Source organism: Vespa crabro, chromosome 7, assembly GCF_910589235.1.
Source record: "Vespa crabro chromosome 7, iyVesCrab1.2, whole genome shotgun sequence".
NCBI classification, from domain to species: Eukaryota; Metazoa; Arthropoda; class Insecta; order Hymenoptera; family Vespidae; genus Vespa; species Vespa crabro.
The window spans coordinates 956,121-978,288 of NC_060961.1; the positions used below are offsets into that span (position 1 = coordinate 956,121).

General features: G+C 28.9%; 3 protein-coding genes across 3 annotated transcripts; 2 read left to right on the plus strand and 1 right to left on the minus strand.

Annotated features, from left to right (window-relative positions):
• Positions 1 to 445: 445 nt before the first annotated feature.
• On the plus strand, positions 446 to 16,051 carry LOC124425353 (vacuolar protein sorting-associated protein 13B). Its single transcript, XM_046965600.1, has 39 exons — positions 446 to 703; positions 1,135 to 1,356; positions 1,464 to 1,641; positions 1,726 to 1,807; positions 1,872 to 2,047; positions 2,145 to 2,248; positions 2,324 to 2,570; positions 2,674 to 2,885; positions 2,962 to 3,171; positions 3,241 to 3,382; positions 3,450 to 3,567; positions 3,658 to 3,800; positions 3,907 to 4,079; positions 4,155 to 4,331; positions 4,402 to 4,690; positions 4,851 to 5,013; positions 5,104 to 5,491; positions 5,672 to 5,807; positions 5,873 to 6,040; positions 6,106 to 6,329; positions 6,440 to 6,659; positions 6,725 to 6,929; positions 7,070 to 7,247; positions 7,310 to 7,639; positions 7,738 to 7,941; positions 8,033 to 8,148; positions 8,256 to 8,598; positions 8,668 to 8,790; positions 8,878 to 8,994; positions 9,120 to 9,389; positions 9,478 to 10,101; positions 10,161 to 10,256; positions 10,329 to 13,905; positions 14,020 to 14,427; positions 14,494 to 14,670; positions 14,778 to 14,948; positions 15,024 to 15,217; positions 15,303 to 15,644; positions 15,716 to 16,051. Exons 2-39 carry the CDS (start codon positions 1,270 to 1,272, stop codon positions 15,944 to 15,946), a joined length of 11,343 nt encoding a protein of 3,780 aa, XP_046821556.1. The 5' UTR covers positions 446 to 703; positions 1,135 to 1,269; the 3' UTR covers positions 15,947 to 16,051.
• A 236-nt stretch (positions 16,052 to 16,287) lies between these two features.
• LOC124425355 (RING finger protein 37) lies at positions 16,288 to 18,419 on the minus strand. The gene is made up of 2 exons (XM_046965603.1): positions 17,559 to 18,419; positions 16,288 to 17,454 (listed from the first exon to the last, which is right to left on the minus strand). The coding sequence occupies exons 1-2, from the start codon at positions 18,230 to 18,232 to the stop codon at positions 16,596 to 16,598; spliced, it is 1,533 nt and encodes a 510-aa protein (XP_046821559.1). The 5' UTR covers positions 18,233 to 18,419; the 3' UTR covers positions 16,288 to 16,595.
• Positions 18,420 to 18,623: 204 nt separating this feature from the next.
• Positions 18,624 to 22,168, plus strand: LOC124425354 (zinc finger protein 717-like). Its single transcript, XM_046965601.1, has 6 exons — positions 18,624 to 18,675; positions 18,855 to 18,977; positions 19,160 to 19,320; positions 19,391 to 19,533; positions 19,622 to 20,409; positions 20,504 to 22,168. The coding sequence occupies exons 2-6, from the start codon at positions 18,880 to 18,882 to the stop codon at positions 20,874 to 20,876; spliced, it is 1,563 nt and encodes a 520-aa protein (XP_046821557.1). The 5' UTR covers positions 18,624 to 18,675; positions 18,855 to 18,879; the 3' UTR covers positions 20,877 to 22,168.

Genomic DNA, 22,168 nt, shown 5'->3' on the forward strand with positions numbered 1-22,168 from the left:
TAACTTTAAACTTCACTTGAAGAAGTCTGATTTACAATGGTCACGATTACTATTAGGTACAATATAAGTAACCAATCATAGTACATCTTCCTCGAGTGTAATAAAAATTATTCTTTTTAAATGCATCCAATAAAAAGAATTAGAAAATTTTAATTTTTCTGAAAAAAAAAGAGACTTCGTTTCAAATTACTATCAATTTTTGTATTTTATTTGATTATTATCAAGAAGTTCTAAAATATACGACTTCTTTGAAATTTTACAAAAACTTATTCAAGTACCGTAAGTGATTAATATTGTTTCAATTATGTAAATTTTTAAATATTTTTTATACAATTTTTATGTGTATATTATATATATATTTTGAGCATATAATTTTCGATAATATTTAGCATATATCGATATATATCGAAATTGAATAGTTCAATAATGCAGTTTTGCCAACTACGTTTGGACGTAAAAAGAAAAGTTGTCAGTTATATTTGAAGTATAGGAATGCATTCGAAAAATTTTATATTAGTTAAAAATGATAAAAACTTTTCTGTGATATTTGACGTAATTGTTGGATTAAAATAATAATTTTTTACATAAACGAATTTTTGTAATTATCTGATAAAACGTGAGAAGTTGACAAAATCAGATTATACTGGGACGTGTGTGTTGCTTAACATCTTGTACAAGCAGCTGATTTGGCATTTGTCAAAAGGTTAATATTAGTTAATTAAAATAAATATTATTGCTATAAAGAAATAATCCATTTTATTATGCTTTTGTTAATGCTAGAAGAATATATTTATTAGCGTGTTATATGCGGGTAGAATGTATACAAGAAGAAATATGATTTTAGAATCATTAATTGCAAACAATAACTTATGTGCTTGAAATGGTGAAAACAATAAATTCATATTACAATGTGCCTATTAATTTGTGTTTATCCCAATTCACTTTTCTATGAAAAGTTTCAAACATTAAGTGTCATAACTCTCTAACATATATTTATACTTATTTATAATCAAAAATTTTTTTATTAAATATTTAACTTGAAATTTAAATATTTTCAATTATTAATAAATATTAACGATTACTAAGTTAATAAAAAGATGAATATTTCTATTTAAATCAATTTATAATTTTCAGATAAACAAATTATACCTTTAAATTATATATTGAAAAGGATGCCTCATATGGACTTATTGGCATACTAATTAAATATAAATTTTTATCAAAGAAATTTAACAAAACTATGTTATATACTTTATATTCTTTATCACAATGTTCAAATTGGAATCCTATATAACACCTATAATTCTTAGCTATGTTGCTAAATATGTTAAAAATTTTAAACCAGAACAATCACAGGTATGTTTTTTAAAGGGAAATTTATATTCTTTAAATAATTAACAAATTCTTTAAGTAATGAAAATAGTATAACTAAAGGATCACATAAAAATATTCGTATATTTTAGTTATCCTTATGGGGTGGGGATGCATCTTTTCAAAATTTGGATTTACGATTAGAAGTATTAGAGGAACAATTGAATTTACCTTTCAAATTTGTTAGCGGTCATATACATGAATTAATGATCCATGTTCCATGGGTAAAAATTAACTCAGAACCAATAATAGTAACAATTAACACAATAGGTAAAATATTTATTATTATGTAAAACAAAGTGCTTTTCTTGAAATATTATTTGAATATAAAAATTCAAATTATTTTTATTTTAGAATGTATTTTAAAGTTAAAAGATGAAAAAAATCCAGGAACTAAAATAAATAATTCCTTGCAAAATAAAAAAGAAATGTTTCAGTAAGTAATTCTATTATATTGTTTTAATATTAATTTGAACAACACAATGATATACTTTCAACAGAGAACAAGCACCACCTGGATACATTAAAAGTATTATAACAAAAATTGTAAACAATATAACAATTCATTGTAACAATCTAATATTAAAATATGTAGAAGAGGACATTGTGCTGAGTGTAAATGTTAGGTTTTTAAGCGTCCAAACTGTTGATGATAAATGGAATCCTGCATTTACTGGTAATTCTCAGTTTAAAAGAATTCCAGTATCCATTGGATATTGTGGATATTGTCTTTAAAAGTATTTCATTTTTTAGTTAAAAATATTTATTTACAGATGTTAATACTTACGAAGTTATGCTCAGAAAAATTGTTACTATTCAAGATTTAACATTATGCTTAGATAAAATGGATGCTTCTGGAAAAATAGAAGTGTATCAGGTACTACAGATTTATTCAAATTTAATTTAATTATGTAAATATAAAAAAAAGTCACACTAATTATTTTAAATATAGGATCCTGTTTTATATCGATGTTCCTTGGCCATACGTTTAATTGTAAATTATCACAGTAATACTGCTAAAAGAGCATCCATTACACGTTTAGATCTTCACTGTCAAAAAATGGAATTCAGTGTGACCGAACAGCAAATACCAATGTTACTTAGATTAGCTTCATTATTAGTGGCTTTGCAAACAAAACAATTTCCAAATGTTAAAGAAAAATCAACAAATTCTGAGGATAAAGAAGAATTGGGCCAAGGTTTTGTCATCTTCATTGCAATACCAATTTTTTCTTTTTCTTACCTCTTATTACCATATTATTAACGGTCTTTTAACATTATACGTAATTGAAAATATTTTAGATGATATTAGTCAAATAATAGGAACAATTACTGAAGCAGTAAGCTGGGGTGGCTGGGCTTGGGATATAGTTTCAACAGTATTACCTGTTGATTGGATTTCATCTGGTTTTATTGATTGGGAAAACGATTGGTCTAGTCAACAACAAATGGCATATTCTGGACATACTATTCATTTAGGCATTTATATTGACGATACTATTTTAACTTTTAAGGTATATTCAATGATGAACTATTATTTGTATTTTGTATCATTACGAATACATTAAATGGATTAACTTTTGTTTGTAGGTAGTTGAAAGTGTGAAAGAACAACTATTTTATAAATCCCGAAAGCTTAGATACAAATCATTTTTGTCATTACGCTTGAATGGAGTTTTAGTGGATGTATTACTTCAAGGTATAGAAAAGACTAGTCTTCAAATTGGTCTGGCTAACATACGTCTTTATCCCAGAGGTAATTGTAGTTGTGGGAACCTTGAAGTTGTTGATGGTGCACAGGTATGTATGTTTTAAGATTTATATCATACGCATCAAAATATTTTTCTAAGCTATAAATTAATTTTTCAGCCGCCACTATATGTAAAAGCAGGAAAAGTGAATACAGATTATTTAAAAGATTCTTTATTTGATAAAAATGCTTTAGAAAATAAAGGAAAGAAAAGGGACTATAAACAAGGGACTATAAAATATCATTTAATTACTGCTTCAGGTATTACAGATAATAATGATACAAATGAACTTTTAATAAATATTGAAATTCCTTTATTTCATTTTAGAGGAAAAATTAATGGAAAGAAGTCCAGCTTTTGTCATGGATTATGTTCATTATGTTCAACTCCCAGATGACATAACATCTGAAAAGTTAGCAGAGTTTGGTTCAAATTTTGAATATAGGTAAACAAATTCGAATCATATGAAATGTACAAAAAACATAATGAAGATTATGCAATGTTATTTTATGCTTCTTTTGTTTATATATCGTAGTAACTTTCCTGAAGAAAAAATAATTAGATATATTATTGGAGATGTGACAGTCAGATTGTGTTCAGGGATCTTCCATCGTATAGACACAATAAAGCAAGCTGCTTCAAAATATGATTATACGCCATATATTATACCCAAACCTGGTAAGAATATATGCATCTAGCAATAAGAAAATTTTTGTTTTGAAATTTTTTTCATACAAAAAAAAAAAAAAATACAATATCTTTACAATGTAATATAACGGTTTAGATCCTTCTGCTGAAGAACTTCCTCCCGTTACACTAGAAGAATTTGAAGCTTTAAGAGAACATGTATCAATGATTAGAACTAGATTGATTATTGTAAATGCTTCTTTACAATTTCAATTGGCGGATCATTGTGTTACTGGATTGCCACGGCAGCGCAAAATAGTTGAAAATAGGGTAAGCATTAATATAAAAATTATGGATGTGTTTTTTTATAGTTCCAGATATTTAATGTAGTCATAACTCTTGCAGATTGTGCCTTTACCACCAGCTTTCACAAATGATCCTATTGTAAGCATTGAATTTGATAAAGCAACTGCATACATGATTGAGCCTTTGTATCCCTTCAGACTTACTGCTTGTGCTTCTAAACAAACTGGATTATTACCAGTTATGTTTGAACAATGTCATCAAAATATTAGAATGCAGGTATTATTGAGTATATTTTTTCATTTATAAAATTATATAATCACATATCAACATTAAAATTTTTGTTTAGGTTGATGGAATAAAGAGTCAATTATATTTGACAACAAATTATCATATATCGTTAATGATGCCATGCTCAGTAAAATGTTCTATTAAAAAACTACTTTATCCACAATACTGGACACATCTAGATTTAATTTGTGAAACGTATACGTTTCATACCGATAGTATTACAGTTATGGGGACTAAACCAAAATTGATGGTTGCCACTTCCATAATAACATCATTGTTTGATTCCATTGAAACAACAAATCCTCTTGTTTGTTCTTCTCTCTTAAATGATGCATGCCAAGAAAAAAGTATGTCCAGTCGCGTAATATAAATGTTAGTTTTAATTATTTGAAATGCATTTTGTATAAGAATTTTTTATTATATTATATGTAATATATAAGGTCTTTATAATATTATACAAGTATATAAATAAGAATTTTTTACAAACATTTCTTTGATATGTTGCAGATCCCATATATCTAGAAGTACTATTGGAAAATATAAATTATAAAAGAATGTCAACATTTATAATGAATGTGAATGAATTAAGTGTAAATTCTCTTAAAGTTTTTACACTTAGCGGTATTCAACAAGCATTTATACTCTCAGGTCCAGAATCTGATACTAACAGGTTATTATATAAATATAAATAACAATTAAAATTATAAGTAAACATGAATTTTTTTATATATCACTTTTAAATTATGTATATATTATTTAGTGAAATGGAAAACAAACCCCTTTTTATGGCTGTAATACAATTTCCTAAAAAGGCTTCAGTACAAACATATCCAACACTTATCTCAGTTCAAGTAGCACCATTAAGAGGTTCCTTGGATCCGCTCTTTTTGAAGTGGTTAGAATATAAAGTTACTTATTACGAATTGGCACCATTATGTATAATACGTCAAGACAGCCAATTATCCGCTGAGGGTACATCATCTGATACTAGTACACGAAAAAAAACTTTTCCAAGTTTGCATGAAAGTGTCCATAGTTCTTCTGATAAAGATAGAAAAAAATCTTCTAGAATAAGTGAAAAGCCAAAAACGCTTCAAAATGAGGAAATTCAAAAAAAAAATGAATCCAAAATTGACATAGAACAAAAGGTACAATTAATTATATTTATTTATTATATTTTATTATAATGATTTTATTGAATCCTAAATACAAAGATATTTTACTTTAATAGTGTAGATGAATAAGTTAATATTTATATATTCATTAGATATAATGCAATTATATTATTTGTTGCAAAATATATTACATTTACGCATAGACCATGATAGAACTTGCAGAAATCAGGAGTATTGGTCAAATTAGCCGAACTCTATTCATGGTGGTCTGGTCTTGTTTTAAGTGGATGTGTTGGTCATATTGTTATCTATATACCATCGACTACGATGAGCGGTATAGGAGCACATGGTAATAAGAAAATAAATCAATTGAACATGATAAAAATGACGTTTTTATAAATTAAATCATAACAGGTATAGAACAGGCTAAAAACAGAGCATTAGAAGAAGATCAACATCTACAGATATTAAGTTTAAAACTACCAAGTGTTTTGATTCATTCAAATAATATTAATTCTGAGCAATTATCACCTTATCTCAAAACATTCCCAGTAAAATTGCCTGTATGGATGTGGACATATCGTAAGTTTATTTAAGATGCTGAATATTTAATATAAAATGTGCTTACTTTTGTCCTGTTATTCTAGACGCACAAAGTTTTCCTTGGACATTAAATCTTTCTGATTTTCATTGTTATACTTTACAAGGGGAAATGCAAAAAAATTTTATTAAGAAAATGTCATTAAATGCAACTGTAGCTCTTACTACTAAAACTACAACATCGCAAACAAATTCAAATATTCTTACTGCATTGAGTCTTTTTGTTCACATTGATAATTCAGCTATTATCATTTCCATTTCAGAAGAACAGGTAATGTAATATTTCTTAGAGTATATTTCAATATTTGTATCATTTTATTAGTGCTAATATATCAACATTTTCATGTATTGTCAAATAACTATAATATATTATTTTCCTAGGTTGTGTTCATGAGCAGTATAATACAAAAAATTCTTAATATTTTGCTGATTACAAGCAATCCCAAAGAAAGTAATTCTGTTGTACCTCATATCATTAACGAGAATGCAGTTGTTTTTCCAACTATACCACAGACCCCTTCTACACCTACACAGATTATATATCCAGAAGACACAACTACAAATTCAACAATATCTACATCAAGAGATGATATTATTACAGGTAAGTTGGTTAACGAAATCTCTTTTTTTTTTTTTTCCTTAATTTAATATATAAAATAATTTCAGAGAAAGATAACGTGACTTTGACAGCATGGATTCAATGGACAATAACAAAAGTAGCCATTAAATTATATGTTATGGGACAAGAAATAAAACCTTCTTTGAAATTAGTCATGGAAATGGAAGACATTATTACCTCATTAGACTTACAACCGGTTTATCTAAAGTTAAAAAGTAAAATTACAACAGTTACAATATTTCATTATACAAGGTATATTATGTTGTATTGCATTCTTTTTTTTTTTTATTGTGTTCTCTGCAAAAATCTATCTTTTTAGATTATATCTAAGAAAGGAAATTTTTCTTCATTTATTTTGCTTTTTACTTTCCTTTCTTTATTTTTTCTCATAGAGCACCATATGCACAAAATTGGGACGTTGGAGAATACGTTGGTATAATTTTGTGTGGCAGAGAAGACAATTTAGAAAAGGGAGATGATTCTGGTTTCTTGAGTTTTACGCTTACACGAGCACAATCGGGTAATGTTCATACTCGTTGGGGTACTTATAAACGCTACAAAAATAACAAGGTATGAATAAATACGAGATGTTGAAATATTCGTAAAATGAATAATATTTTTATATTTTACAGAAAGATGTTATTACAGAAGCATTAATATCTACAAATGCATACATCTCTGAAATAGATATAAAAATACAAATGGTTGACATTATTTTACCTCTTAGTATACTTAGCAAATATGTGCAATTGGCAAAACCTCTTATTAATATAGATAAAAAAGATCTAAAAGTAGCAAAGAATGATCAACAAGAAATCATCACATCTATATTAGTAAAAATTACAAACATCAATAATGAGTTTTTACCATTGATACATTTAGAATTTAAAGGACTTAGACTTATGATACCGGTATCAACACCTGCTAGATATCAATTACAACATGATTTATTAATTTTACAGGTAATGATAATTATATTTTGTCTATTTATGCAGATTGAACTTTGAACAAATAATACAGTCTGATGATTAAAATTTCTTTTTTTTCCTCAATAATATAGCTCGATGGTATTCGTATTACACCACATGCAGAAAATCCAATTTGTAGAACACCATTGCGTTCAGATATATATCAACATGCTGCACAAGCAAATATATTAAATATACCAGGTTCTGCAGTAGAAGATCGTCAATATGAAATTAATGTGAAGGGTATATGTGTATATAGTACTACGTGGAAGAACTACCAAATGAGTATTAATAAGGTCTGATATAATACATGATGATATTTATTTTGTTTTTTTTTTTTCATCATTTAAATTAATAACATATCTTCAATGAAAGTATTATTTTCAGCGTATGTCCCAATCCTATCTTTATACAATGAATGAGAACCCTGCATTAGAATGGAACAAACTTGGAAATGGGAACAGTTTAGAACCACATTTTTCTACTTTTCCTGTACTAGCTAAGTAAGTTTTAAAATAATTTAGCTTTATAATAATATTAATATGTATATAACAATTTTTCAAATCTTGTATGTGTACACACATATATATATATACGTATATTTATATAGGTTCGATCTTTGCTTAATAATTGCTCCAACGATCAAATTGAAACCTGACACAATAGTTTGTGGAAGTGCTGTGGAAATAAATTGTATGACAGATATTGAAATAACAGTTAATCTAGATCAACTTAAATTAATTTCCATCTTATCTAACGAATGTAAGACATTATTATCAGGAGAAGCACAGGAGATCGAAATTACAGATGTCTCTAATGATAAAAGTGACAAAAATTCGCCAATTTTAAAGCAAGTTGCTTGGATAAAAGACACGTCTGAAGAGCAAGAGATAGATGTTACAAAGGATAGTGGTGTAGACTTTGAAATGTCTAGTATAAATTCAACAATTGTTGTATGTAAAATTTATATTATTTTTAACATACAAATACAATAGAGTTTTAATGGTTTTTATTTGTAATAGGGAAAACCACCATTCTCAGAAGTATTAATGTTACCTCCATGTGAATTTCTAATTAATTGTGGAAAAATCACGTTCATACTTTATGAAACACAAAGGATACATATCAATTCGGAATATGAAGTAGTAAGTATTTCTACTTTCATATATTTTTCTAATATAATTAATTAAAAAGTGTATTGAATTCTTTTTTTTTTTTTTTATGTATTATAGGACATAAATGATGCAGATGAAGAAGATAATGGTAATTTAAAGCAACCTTTACTTTATTTAATGATCAATCAACCAAATCTTTATCTCTGGCAACAAAATTTATCACAAAAGATGCAAGTATGTTACAGTTTAACATTAATTTAATATTTCAAGAAATACTTATCAAATTGTATATTCTCTCTCTCTCTTTCTCTCTCTCTTTTTTACGAGTTTATATTTATTATTATTACATGCTATTGCAGATTTCTTGTTTTGATATGACAATAGCATTAGGTGCCAAAGATGCACAAGAATTAAGTTCGATACCAACTGAAAAGGATTTTAATATTTTTATGATACAAACAAAAAGTGGCATACCACATCCAGATACTGGTATTCCACCATCATTTGTAATAATAAAATGTGAAAAATTTCCTGGAAAAAACACTCATTTCTTTGTGGACATGGGTCGTCCTACAAAAGTTCATTTTTCATTATCAAGACTAAATCTAATAAATGATATAAATAGTAAGGTATTATATGAAAGAAATATACTATTTCATATTAATATTTTATTGTAATTGTCACATAATAAATATATGTTCTTTATTTTTTTATTAGATTTCGTCATGTTTTATTGATGAAAATAATAGAAAATCATCCAGGAAAGATGTCGATGATAGGAAAGCTGTCCACGATAAATTGTCATTTAAAAACAAAAGAATCCATTTACCAGATTTAAATTTAAGTACAAAACAAATTGTACTTTCGTTAAAGACTAGCTCTGATTCAGAAATAATCCTTAGTTTAGCAACATTAAATGGAAATATTTCGACACTTTTAAGACCAGACAGAATATTTTCAAATATATCCGTCGATTCTTTTATTATATCTGCCATTCTTAATGGAAGTATAAAAGTTTTATTAAAACCATGGTGCTATAATGTAACAATATGTCTTCTCTGGGAGTCTTGGCAAGATGTTGAAGCTGTTCCTCAAATACAAATACAAGCGGACAGTGATAGTATTTATCTGGATATTGGTCCAGATCAAATACAAATTATAAAGACTGTAATCGAAGATTGCCAACTACTTTTAAATAATTTTCAAACGTCTAACATAAAGGATAATAGCAATGAAATGCAAGTTGTTTTATCAACTGAACAGCATTATAAGGATGACTTGAAAGCTGGTGCATTCCAGTTCATAGATGGTACAGGAGATGAGTTACCTTTCCCATACCAGGTAAGAAATGTACATGCATTATTTATGATAAAATATTTTAATGTTTATGATATATGCAGGTCATATTTTTTACTTATCCTCAACAAGCAATGGCTTGGAGATATCCTCAGCCAAGAACTTTAACGAAAATACATGTTTCTCCTGTACCATTTGAAGTAAGAGTGAAATATTTAATATTATTTATAATGAATGTAATTCAAATTTACATATATTATTATATTTTATAGACATCAGACAATGAAGGATTTTATACTGATAGAGTGTCCTGTGCTTTACAATACTGGAGCGATAGCCACATGGCTTATCAACATTATGCTGATTTTTATTTATCAGAAACTGATACTTATCGATTGGATCTTCCCGAAAAAGCACCAGCACGTGTGGTAGCGTGTGTTTGGCGTGTAATATTAATAATGCCTATTAATAATTCAGTTTCAAAAACTCTTGTATCTGCTAGAGCATTGGCAGCCTGCTTACGCATTGATTCTTATTTTAACTCGTCGATAATACCTAATTTACAAGCAGCTTTAAACATTGGCATTATTCACGTGTCATTATACAATCATATAGAATCATCTACTTATGATTCTTTACTTCATCCATTACATAACTTTACAGTGAAGGGCACTATTCCAGAAATGCAATGTTTCATGTCAATAGAACATAAAGGTGCCATACTTGTTTTTAATAGATGGATGGATGGCGCAACGCTTATCGATATTAATGGTGTAATCAGTATTCATATATTGGATTATGGTTATTTAATTATGCAAGAAGTATTGGATCCATTAGATGGAAAATTTCAAATTTCTCTGTCAGATAAAACTGATATTATCGTAATGTGTAAGCCTTTTTCATTAAAACTGAGTCCAACAATAACTCACACTCTTTCTGTATCTTCTTATTTATGGTCCGCATCGTTAAATACAAAGGATAAAGGCGTCATTATATTAACGAGATATGTTATAGCTAATGATTGCAATATTCCAATTCGTTTTGGACAAAGCGGTACAGATGATAATGTATTATTAGAAACCAGAGAATGTAATTTTTATTCATGGAGACATATTGGCAATAATATGATACGAATATCGATAGAAGCAAATGCTTGGATGTGGAGTCGACCATTTTCAGTAAATAAAGATGGAATTTATTTGGTAGAATTTACTAATGCATTGGTCGATATGACTATATTTGTAAATATTACATCATTATCGGCTACGCAAAAACTTGTAACATTTAGCGGACAGCTCATAATTTCAAATCAATTAATGGACAATTTTGAAATGAAATTAGTTAAATACGAAGCTGAAACTAGTACTAAAGTGACTGTATCAAAAAATGCGTATATGTTGTTTGGAAAGAGTCAACCATCGACTATTGTCATTGAGAATAACAAAAAAATGGCAATGCGCTTACGTTTCACGAATATACCAAATTTATCATGGACAGGAGATATACCTCTTCAACCCAATGCTAAATTGAGCCAACCGTGGCTCGTGAAAGTGCCTTTACAAGAACGCGGTCAATTCTTTAGTATTTGGGTACGGATAATAACACAAATCGTTCATGAAAAAATGAAAATACTTGCTGTATTGAGTCCACTTTATATGATACGATCGCATTTACCAGTACCAGCAAAAGTACAAATGGAAACACCATCGTTAAAAATGTTATCAAGCACGATAGTAAACGGACGTGGCGAACGCCAACAATTGTATTGCCCTGGTACATTTGAGCATTTCCATCAATTAACATTCCAATTAGAATCTGGAATTTGTGCGTCTAATCCGTATGTGCCATTGTCATACAGTTCAGTGGATCAAAGAAAATTTTTTAGAAGACCCGAAATAGAAGATATAGATAATATTCTGAAAGAATTAGAAAGTCAAAAGGATGAGACAGGATGGCCTTTTCAAGCGGATGATATAGCAGAATGGATACCCGCGGAACAACCACAAACTCATGTTCAAGTTAAATATCAAGATGCTGGATTAGTATCGAGTACTCTTTTATTGGAATTACAACCATGGTGCTTCATATTAAATTCTTTAGGATGTTATATTTCTCTTGTATCTGAAGATACCGAACTTTGTCAAGTTCCTCATTATGGAATCGTGACACCACCAAAATTAGAAGGCACTTTCCATTTAGGAGTTGGTATCGGTGATACGTATTATACTTCACAAGCTCTTCAATTAGCTAGACCTGATTGGAGTCAAAGTTTTTATATGCCTCGTATCGGAGGACTCATTCCCGTCGAGGGCAACATCAAAACTATTGTTGATTGTGGATCTAGTGTGACTATAGTCAGTATTACTTCTAGCATGCACGAAGATATGCGTTTAGTGAGAGTAACGAGTAGTCACGTTATCGGTAATTTGACAAATCAGGAATTATGTATCGCTACACTTGCAGTTGATGAATCATCAAAAGACTTAAAGTTACCGCACGACCTTACTCCTTACAGTCAAAATATTCGACCATCTGAAGATCAACATCAAGCTACACCTATTGTTCAATGGCACATGTTGTATGAAAATAGTAACATCGAATCCCTTGTATTATATATTTCACTGAGTTTAGGGCACAAATGGTCTTGTCCAATTAAAATTGATCAGACCATGAGTCGTAAGTGTGTTGCTATTCCAAATGGCTCTACTACCATGTCAGTAGTATTAACGATTCAAGAAGACAAAGGTACATCGTATATTATGGTTCAAGTTGATAATCATCCTCAGTTATTGCTAGAGAATATGTGTCCTTATAAACTCTTATTGGGACAAGCCAATGAAAATGCAGATGGAATTGTATCAGATACACCACATTTTGCATGGATCTGTGAAGTGGAAACTGGTGCTGCATGTCATTATTCTCTTCCATGCATTGGTAACAGATTACCTGATACTTCTGTACCAACTACATGTAATATACTGTTATTATCTGCATTACCTAATAACGATGAAGCAATACAACGAAAGGAATTGCAATGGTCACGCGGCATTAGTCTCTCTGCATTAACAAATATTCCTATGGATCATTACGTTCGATTACCTTCTTATGGGGACGTTAAATTGATAATGCACAATCGTTGCTATACCACACATATTAATGTCGTTCCTATCTCACAAATAGAGGTATCTGCTAGGGATATTAGAAATCGATTAATGCATAAAGAACATAAAATGGATGAAATTGAAATAATTTCAAAGAATTTCAAAACTTCAACAGAAGATAATAAAGAATTAGTTAATATACAATATTCTAGTAGTTCAACATCAGCAACTAGTTTTTTCTCAGCACAAGAAGATGCTTCTGTAACAGATTCCTCTATTTCATCGCAAACCAACTTAAAACAATTAATTCCTCAAGAAAGTAATAATAAGAATCATAATAATTATAATCAATTGAAATTAATAAATGAAACTAATGCAACAACCAACAGGGAAGGTTCTGCAACTATATATTTTCATGGAATTACTATTATTATATTAAAAGATATTAATAAGAATGGTCAAAGAACTGAAGTTGCAAGTTTGTCCATGACAGATTTAATCGTAACATTACACGCGAAACCTACCTTTGTGAACCTTTGTATATGTATAGGAGATTTACAATTAGATAATCAAGTATTTGATCAAGGAGGTTTTGATTTTCCTGTGGTATTAATCAGTCAGAGTCCACTTATAACTAGAGGAACGACGTTTTATCCATCTAACTGTTTAATAAGTAATATGGAACAAATTAAAGAAAATTCTTTGATAACTGCTGATTATGTTTGCGAAATAAATGGTGATATAATAGGTATGAATAAAAATTGTGTTACAATTTATGTGTATATTATTAACTAAATATACTAATAACTTAAGGTGTTATAATTAAGATTATAATATATTATCTTTATCATTTTCTTTTTAGTGTCAAAGGACTTACATTTGAAATTTGCACCTATTAGTGCTTATATCGAAGATACGTACATAAGTCATTTATTAGATTATGCAAATTCTATGGTACCGCCACGGTTTAGTGCGCCAACAAGCACATTAAAGAAAATTCAACCAGCATTGATATCAACAACTCTTTATGTATCAGATTATATTATGATCGATGCTAAAATATTGAGTGCACCATTAAGATTGCAAAATTTTAGAATAGATCCAGTATCGATTTTACTCAGTGTACATACCTCCGTACGTTTATACGTGGCATTGGATCATTCACCGTTATATTTTAGCACTTTTGAAAGGAAAAATATTTTAACTACACCCTATAGGCTAGGGAATGCACTTACTATGCATTATTTATCTGGTGCTATATTTGGTGCAGGTAAATTTAAATTACTTAATAAATATTATTGATAAATTTAGATATTTAACAAAACATATGTCATAGGTTGGGTGGTTGGATCCTTAGAAATACTTGGATCCCCAGGAGGCTTAGCACAAGCACTTGGTTCAGGTCTTAGAGACTTCGTTTCTCTTCCATTTCAAGGTTTATTGCAAGGACCTTGGGGTTTTATCGTTGGCATAACACATGGATCTGCTAGTTTAATGAAGCATATCACAGCAGGTGATAATAATTTAATCAATAATATATATATATATATATATTTATACATTAAAATATTTTTATTTTAATTTAATTGAATAATTATATTTATCCATATGTTTTTATAGGTACTGTTAATTCTGTGACAAAATTAGCATCTAGCGTTGCTCGAAATTTAGATAGATTAACGTTAGATGAAGAACATCTTCAACGTCAAGAAGAAGCCAGAAGAATGCGTCCACAGGGTATGGCTCAAGGACTTTATCAAGGATTAACTGGATTTGGTATGAGTATTCTTGGTATGTATCTCTTTTAAATAATATTTTATTAATATAATTTTAATATGTCCACATTCTCATATCATATACTTTCAGCTGCTGTTGCTGGATTGGCACATCATCCTTTACAACAGGTATGGTCAGGTGAAGCAACAACTAAAAGTTTAGTTACAGGTGTTGGACTTGGATTAGTTGGTGTAGTAACAAAACCTCTTAGTGGAGCTGCAGAATTAGTTGCTCTTACCGGACAAGGTTTATTACAGGGTGCAGGATGGAATCCTTTACCTCTGGTAAATTATTCTTTGCAGAATGTAAATTATTTCGTATAACGTTATAATGCATATGTTTAATTTATATCTAATAAATCTTTTACAGCCTCGACAACATCCAGTGGTTCAGTATAGCAGTGGTAATAATAACGCATCTATTCGATATGCATGGCGTTTACTACCCCTGTTAGAAAACACTCGTGATAATATTCTGCATGTAGCGAATGCAGATTATGTTTTACAACAAGGAAATAATCGTGCTGTAACTTTAGTTCTCACGCGGCAAGCATTATTACTTGTTAATATAGCTGAAGATAGCGTGGAAAAGATATTGCCTTTAAAAGAATTAACCAGTATTGATCATTCTTCAGAATCAACAATGCTTTGTTTATATTGTCCACCGACAATACCACAAATTAATAGAACTTTATCGCCCACTGAACATGAGGTATAATGACAATCTGTGAATAATTTGTAATTGTTCCTATAAATAGATATAAATGGAAATATTCTTTTCAGATGGATCAAGAAATGAGAGCAAGGGTTGCAGAATACGTACGTACAAGCAGCACTGGCTTAGCTAGTTTATCTACAAATAGTGACGGACAATCTGACATTTTAGAAACACCAACAACAAACTCTGATCATATACTTACTTTTTATGTCAGCCCCGAAACACGTAATTATTTAGTATCACTTTTTAATATTGCTAAACGACAAAGTCAAGGTAGTGGATTTACTGTGTTATAAATTATCGAAAATTGATAAAAGTAATTTCAAAAAAATATTGTCGATCGTAAAAGTTTAATATCGAACGTTTTTTATTATAAAAGTAGAAAAATTTATATATTAATACAACAGATATCTCTGAATTATTATAAAACGATTCGTACAATATATTTTGCAATATATAAAATATAATTCGTAGAAAAATCTTTTGTATAAAATATAAATGCACAATTCCTTTTCTTTTTTCTTTTATTACTTATTTGTTTAAACAAAATATTGCGATGGATATATTTATGAATATATACAAATATATATGTATGCTAAAAAACATAAATGTATAAAATTATGTGGTAACCGAACAATATTATATCACATAATTTATTAAAATATTTATTATACATTTTGTATATTTTATAAAATGTACAGTGATCAGGTTTAATTCCAAAATTAATAAAAATTCATTGAATAGATCTACTAATAAATTTTTATGCTTGTAAGCATCATATAATATTTTTTAATGTTTTTAATAATTAATACTTATATAAATTGTTAAATTATATTTATACGTTTATTTAATTAAGGAACATAAGAAACTGCATTAGTTTCATTTAAAACAAAATAATAAGTTATATAAACTGCTTTAATTTTACTATGCCTTACTTACTTTTGCTTAATCATGTATACGTTCTACAGCATTTCTTGTATAAATTAAACCACATAAGTGACATTGATTCTTTTCAGCTGTTGTTAGTATTCTTCTACATACTACATGATTACATGGTAATTTATAAAGTATACTATTTGTACAACAATTACAATTATTTACAGTTGAAGTATAAAGTTTAAGATTTTTTGGTGTACTAAAACGTTTAAGAGACGACAATGCAACTTGAATATCAGCATCAATATCACTATCTACATTATGCTGATGAATTTGTTTATCAATACTTCTTTCTATATCATTATCACAGTTTATGGAAGAATCCAAGTTGGATGTCTTTAATTTTTTGACATAAGGAACAGTCTTCGAATGAATTGGAGTCATAGGTAATTTATGACGTTGACTTTTTCTTTGAACTGTATTATTTAATACCAAGGGAATTTTCACTTGTGAATCGTTAGTATTTTTTCTGGTTGAATCCTTCATCAGTGAAGTAGATTCTTTTGAATTTCCATTATTTTGACATGCTATGAGATATTGATACGGGGTGTTATGATTTATTGATTTATTACCCAGTACTCGCGGTAATCTTTTAATTTCATCTTTAGTTGAGTTTTCAAGGAGAAATTTATCTATTCTTATTTTTAATGTAGTTGCCATTATAGGTTTACGATTTTCATTAAACGGAAGTCCAGTAAATGGATCCGATATAGACCTACCCCACAAAGCTTCACTTTCTTCATGTTTCTCTAATGTCGTTTGATCGATAGTTTTACCACTGGGCAACAGAATGGGTTGAGTCATGATTTCACATGTAATTGCGTCTAAAAAACTATCTGGTATTTCCAGTGCAATTTTTGCATTGTTTCTATTACAAATATGAAACAATTTAATAATTTTTACCATATAAAAAAAAAAAAAAAAAAGAAAAAAAAAAGAACAAATGTAAATTTTACAAATTAATATACATACGTATTGTTCTCTACATCAGCATTCTTGACATTAATAGTAGAGATATTAGATTGATGATTTATTGCGGGCAAACAAGGCACAGATGTTTGAGAAGCTGACCATAAAGCATCTATACTTGCTATAATATCTTTGCTAGATTTTGGTGACACCGATCCCCATACTTCAATTTTACCTAGCGCTGGTACTGAATTTTGTGTTTTAAATATACATATTCGTAAGCTTTTAGTTTGAGATATTATATTGCGAGCTGATCCTTTAATATAACGTTGCAAAAAGTTTGGTGCTATTGAAATATTAGCAGGATTTACATTTGCTGCATAAAATAATACTCCAGTATTGTTTTCACTTAAACATCCACTTGATAATAAAGTATATGACATGGTATTATTATTAACTGTCTTTGCATAAATTTGAAAACCAGATGATTTCTGTGAACCAACGGATGGCCAAATACAAATATGATGAATCTGTATATTGCAAAGGAACGTAAAGTCAATTTGTACTGGTGGTTTTATACAAGAATAAGCTAAGAAGCCATTACAAGGATCTTGTATAAGATTAGTCACATCATATCCTTCTGTACTAATAGTATCACATGTAACAGTTGGTTGTAAACAAGGTGCACAAAAATTCATGAGTACATCATTTTTATTTTTTAAGACAGCTTGCAACATGATCTTTTAAAAATTAGAATTCTTTTAAAATATGGACACTATTACACGTAAAGACTGTATTCTTTTCTTTAATCCATTAATTTTCTTTTTATACGCAATAAAGTTTAATAAAATTCTTAACACAGAATATCTTAAAAGACATATATTTACGATGTAAATAACGCTATTTGAAGTATTTTAAGAACTTCAATATATTATAACTATTCGTTTTTAACCAATCGAAGTGTTGACTTTGAGCGACATCTTTAATGTAACAGGTTTACGACCAATCAGCAAAACGTATACGTCTAATAGGGGGAAGTTGTATATCTTTCTTTCGTTTCTATTGGAAGAAAGAATTGATATTCTAATGAACTGAATCAATTGATTATCCAATAGTAATTGCAGATTAAAACGAGAGTCAGCATTTAATGATTGGTTAATTTATATTTTTCATACGAACGGTGAATTGCAATAAACCATTAATAAATAATATATTCGATTTTGTAAATTTTTTTTTTGTAGTGAAAATTTCGTATTCATATTATTTGCGACACTGTATTGTATTTAAACAAGTATAGTTTATAGGTTATGGAAAATTTTTATTTAGTTTTGCTTTTATAATTTGTTTCTGGAATTCCAGGGACGAATATAACCTCTATTATAATATGACGTTCGCTTGTAAAGTACGTGGTTGTTTATCAGATCAAAATACGAAAATCGACGGTCGAGAAATATCATTATTTGCTTTTCCAGAAGATGACACGTACGTAACTTCATTATTTTTTATCTTTACATTTTAATAGAATAATTATATTATATATTTTTATAATTTAATTGGCATATCTTACATTGTACATATATTTATTATGTTCTTCTTATATATAAAATATATTTATAATATGTTTTTTAATTAGTGTTAGAATTTATTTATTTTAATGTTTCTAGGAGACGTCAGCAATGGATCAAAAACTGTAGATTAGTTCTTAATTCCTGCGATGGAAATGATTCTTTATATGTTTGTGAATTACATTTTGAAAAAAATTATTTTACCGCATCGAATGAATTGAAAACAAATGCAATACCAACTATTTTTCGCAATGGTGAAGGTAATTATTTTATTTTTTCACTTAGGTCATTAATAATCAAACCCATCTTCACAAATCGATTATCTTCAAGATCTGCAAAGAAAACGAAAAGCTGAAAATAATGAACAAGTGGAATCTTCAAAGATCTTACCATCGAAGCAAAAAAATTTAGATGATGATTCTCATAGCTTGGTAACACCCCCACAAAGCCCATTTACACAATTAGGAGAAAACGTAAGTAGAGTTTAATTGGGTATTTTATTTTAAATATTTGATATCTCCAAAATTTTCTTCATTTAAATTTTTCTATGGATTATAACAGATTGAAGAATCGAATTTAGAAAATAAAACTAATGCATTCAAGGAACCAGTAAATGGTACTGATCCAACTACATCCACGCCATATAAAGAAATGGATATTGGAAAAAATATATATCGTTTAACAATACAGATAGAAAAAATACAAGCAGAGCCAGAATCAGACACTAAGGAGCCAGTAATATTATCTAATCAGGAAGTAGAAGATTTTGCTATTTCGAATAATGAGATGCTAATATTCAAGGATGAACCAGAAATGAACGATGAACCTCCAGCCGAAAAAATGGTAAAAATTAGTAAAGTAAAAAAACCACCATGTATCAAAGGAGGATGCAAATTAAAAAAGGCCATGTATGGAACGAAACCGGCATTCCAATGCGAGGAATGTAACAAATATTATGTTATGAAGAAATGTAACGCGCAAATAGAGAAAACCAATGTTTGTTCCGTATGTCAGAAGTCTTTTGCATCGCCGCAATCACTGTACCTTCATGTTAAAAAACATTTTGTTTGTGATATGTGCCTGACCGAATGCAGTTCGCGAATGTCATTTGATAAACATGCTAAGTCACATGTAAGCACTGATCCTTTATTTCCTTACAAATGTCACAGATGTTTTGAAATATTTGATACCAAAGACGAAATAAGGAATCACTACGTTCTTATGCATCCTTCGATAAAACTCGAAGGTATTGGCAGAGCAAAAGTATCGCCTGTAACGGTTCAAGTACCTCAGCAAGAATATTTATGTCCAACATGTAATATTACTTTTAGAAACGAGCATGCATATAGGTAAAGATTCATGGACTTTGATTTTAAATATTTTTAACAGAATGTGATATCCTATTTTATTCAATATTAATTATATTAATTTATTATTTTACAGAAATCATGTTAATTGTCATACACAGAAAGAAGGAATACGTTGCAACATAGCTGAGCCAAGTAATATAATATCTGTACCAACACCATTAACTGGCGGTCAAATAGGTATTTTGCGAGCTGTGACGTTCAGTTGTAGAGTATGTTCGAAAGAATTTGATAACGTTGCTGAAGTCGATCAACACACGAGAACTCATTTGGAGAATGCGGAAGAACATAAGTGTAATATTTGCAAGAAAATGTTTAAGACTAGTGCGCAACTAAATGAACACTTGAAGCACCATCTATCGCGTGCACATCCATGTCCCATATGCCCTAAAGCATTTATCAATAGAACTACTTTGAAAATACATTTGAAAACGCATGGTGATTCATAATTTATATCGACTATTTGTGTTTTTTTTTTCTCCCTGAAATACTAAAGCTAAAGGAACTCTAATTCAAATAAATCTACCGTAAACTGGTGCGATAGAATTTATCAATTTTAAAGGTGTCTGTACAGTAATATCACAATTGTAGGTATATTTTAATCATATGTTCATATAAGCCATTAAATATTGTGTACAAAGTTTTTTAATTGTTGAATCGATTTTACAAATATGATTATATATATATATAAACACACACACACACACACACACACATACGCATATACTATGTAAATATAAAATTGTAGGTAATGGTTTCAACGGATACATACTGTAAATTTTATTTGCACATCTGATAAGAAATTAAACTATTTAATTAAATTTTGTTTATTTCAAAAAGAAGTCAATTGAATCGAGATACAATATGTATGATCTGTTTTATTGCTTTTGATTATACGTTAGATCATATTTATTCATAAGAATTGGTATATATATATATATATATATTTCAATGAAATAGAAAAATTTGGGAGTTTATAAAATGGACGAGATAAATTCAAAACAATATTGTTATTGTAATAATAAATGTTTGCACTTTTTCCACAAGAATACGTGAATGATGTATATAGAAGAAATCTGAAAGATCATTAAAATGATCCTTGGAAAGATCTATATCTTAGTCTCAATGAAATGTTCAAACTTGTAGTAGAGTTAGAATAGAGTAGAGGAGAGAAAAGAAGAGAATTTGCGATTCTTTTTTTTTTTAGAAATATTCGAATGTCAATGATGGAAAAAGACGTAGTACTCTCTCAGCGAAAAGGACGGCTGCTCGAATGAACAATAATCTTACAAACAGCGGAATACCTTTGAGATCACCCCACTACTCCTTGACTTGTGACTTGAAGAATAATACTGATTTTACCCAAAGGACGTTCCGAAGAGTCACTGGGCGGAGAAACGAGAGCGAAAGAGGAAAAAAAGAAGCCGACGAGAGATCACGAGCCGAACACAATTGTCGGCGGACTACTTCAAACGTTCACCGTTCCTCAATATGTTTATTTGCTCAACGTCAAATTTACTTCTGAAAAAGAAGAGGGATTTCGAATCGATCGGTCGTACTCTGTATTTATCTTAAAAAAAAAAAAAAAGAAAAAAAAAGAAAAAAAATAAATAAATAAATAAAAAATAAAAAGGCGATATCTTTGAAACATTGCGCACAAAACGTTTCGAAAACTTTCCAAGGACATGTAATTATGTAAGTACACAATTAATTACAACAATAAATATCTTGCTTTTTTTAA

Excerpts from the sequence above, each read along its gene's own strand:
- LOC124425355 (XM_046965603.1), bottom strand. The coding sequence starts at position 18,232 with ATGTTGCAAGCTGTCTTAAAAAATAAAAATGATGTACTCATGAATTTT. Across the intron at positions 17,455-17,558 it reads GCTGATGTAGAGAACAATAC|AAACAATGCAAAAATTGCAC; the intron begins GTATGTATATTA and ends TATTTGTAATAG.
- LOC124425354 (XM_046965601.1), top strand. The coding sequence starts at position 18,880 with ATGACGTTCGCTTGTAAAGTACGTGGTTGTTTATCAGATCAAAATACG. Across the intron at positions 19,321-19,390 it reads TATTTTTCGCAATGGTGAAG|ATCTGCAAAGAAAACGAAAA; the intron begins GTAATTATTTTA and ends ATTATCTTCAAG. Across the intron at positions 20,410-20,503 it reads AGAAACGAGCATGCATATAG|AAATCATGTTAATTGTCATA; the intron begins GTAAAGATTCAT and ends ATTATTTTACAG.
- LOC124425353 (XM_046965600.1), top strand. The coding sequence starts at position 1,270 with ATGTTCAAATTGGAATCCTATATAACACCTATAATTCTTAGCTATGTT. Across the intron at positions 8,149-8,255 it reads ACTTTTCCTGTACTAGCTAA|GTTCGATCTTTGCTTAATAA; the intron begins GTAAGTTTTAAA and ends ATATTTATATAG. Across the intron at positions 14,428-14,493 it reads TGGTGCTATATTTGGTGCAG|GTTGGGTGGTTGGATCCTTA; the intron begins GTAAATTTAAAT and ends CATATGTCATAG.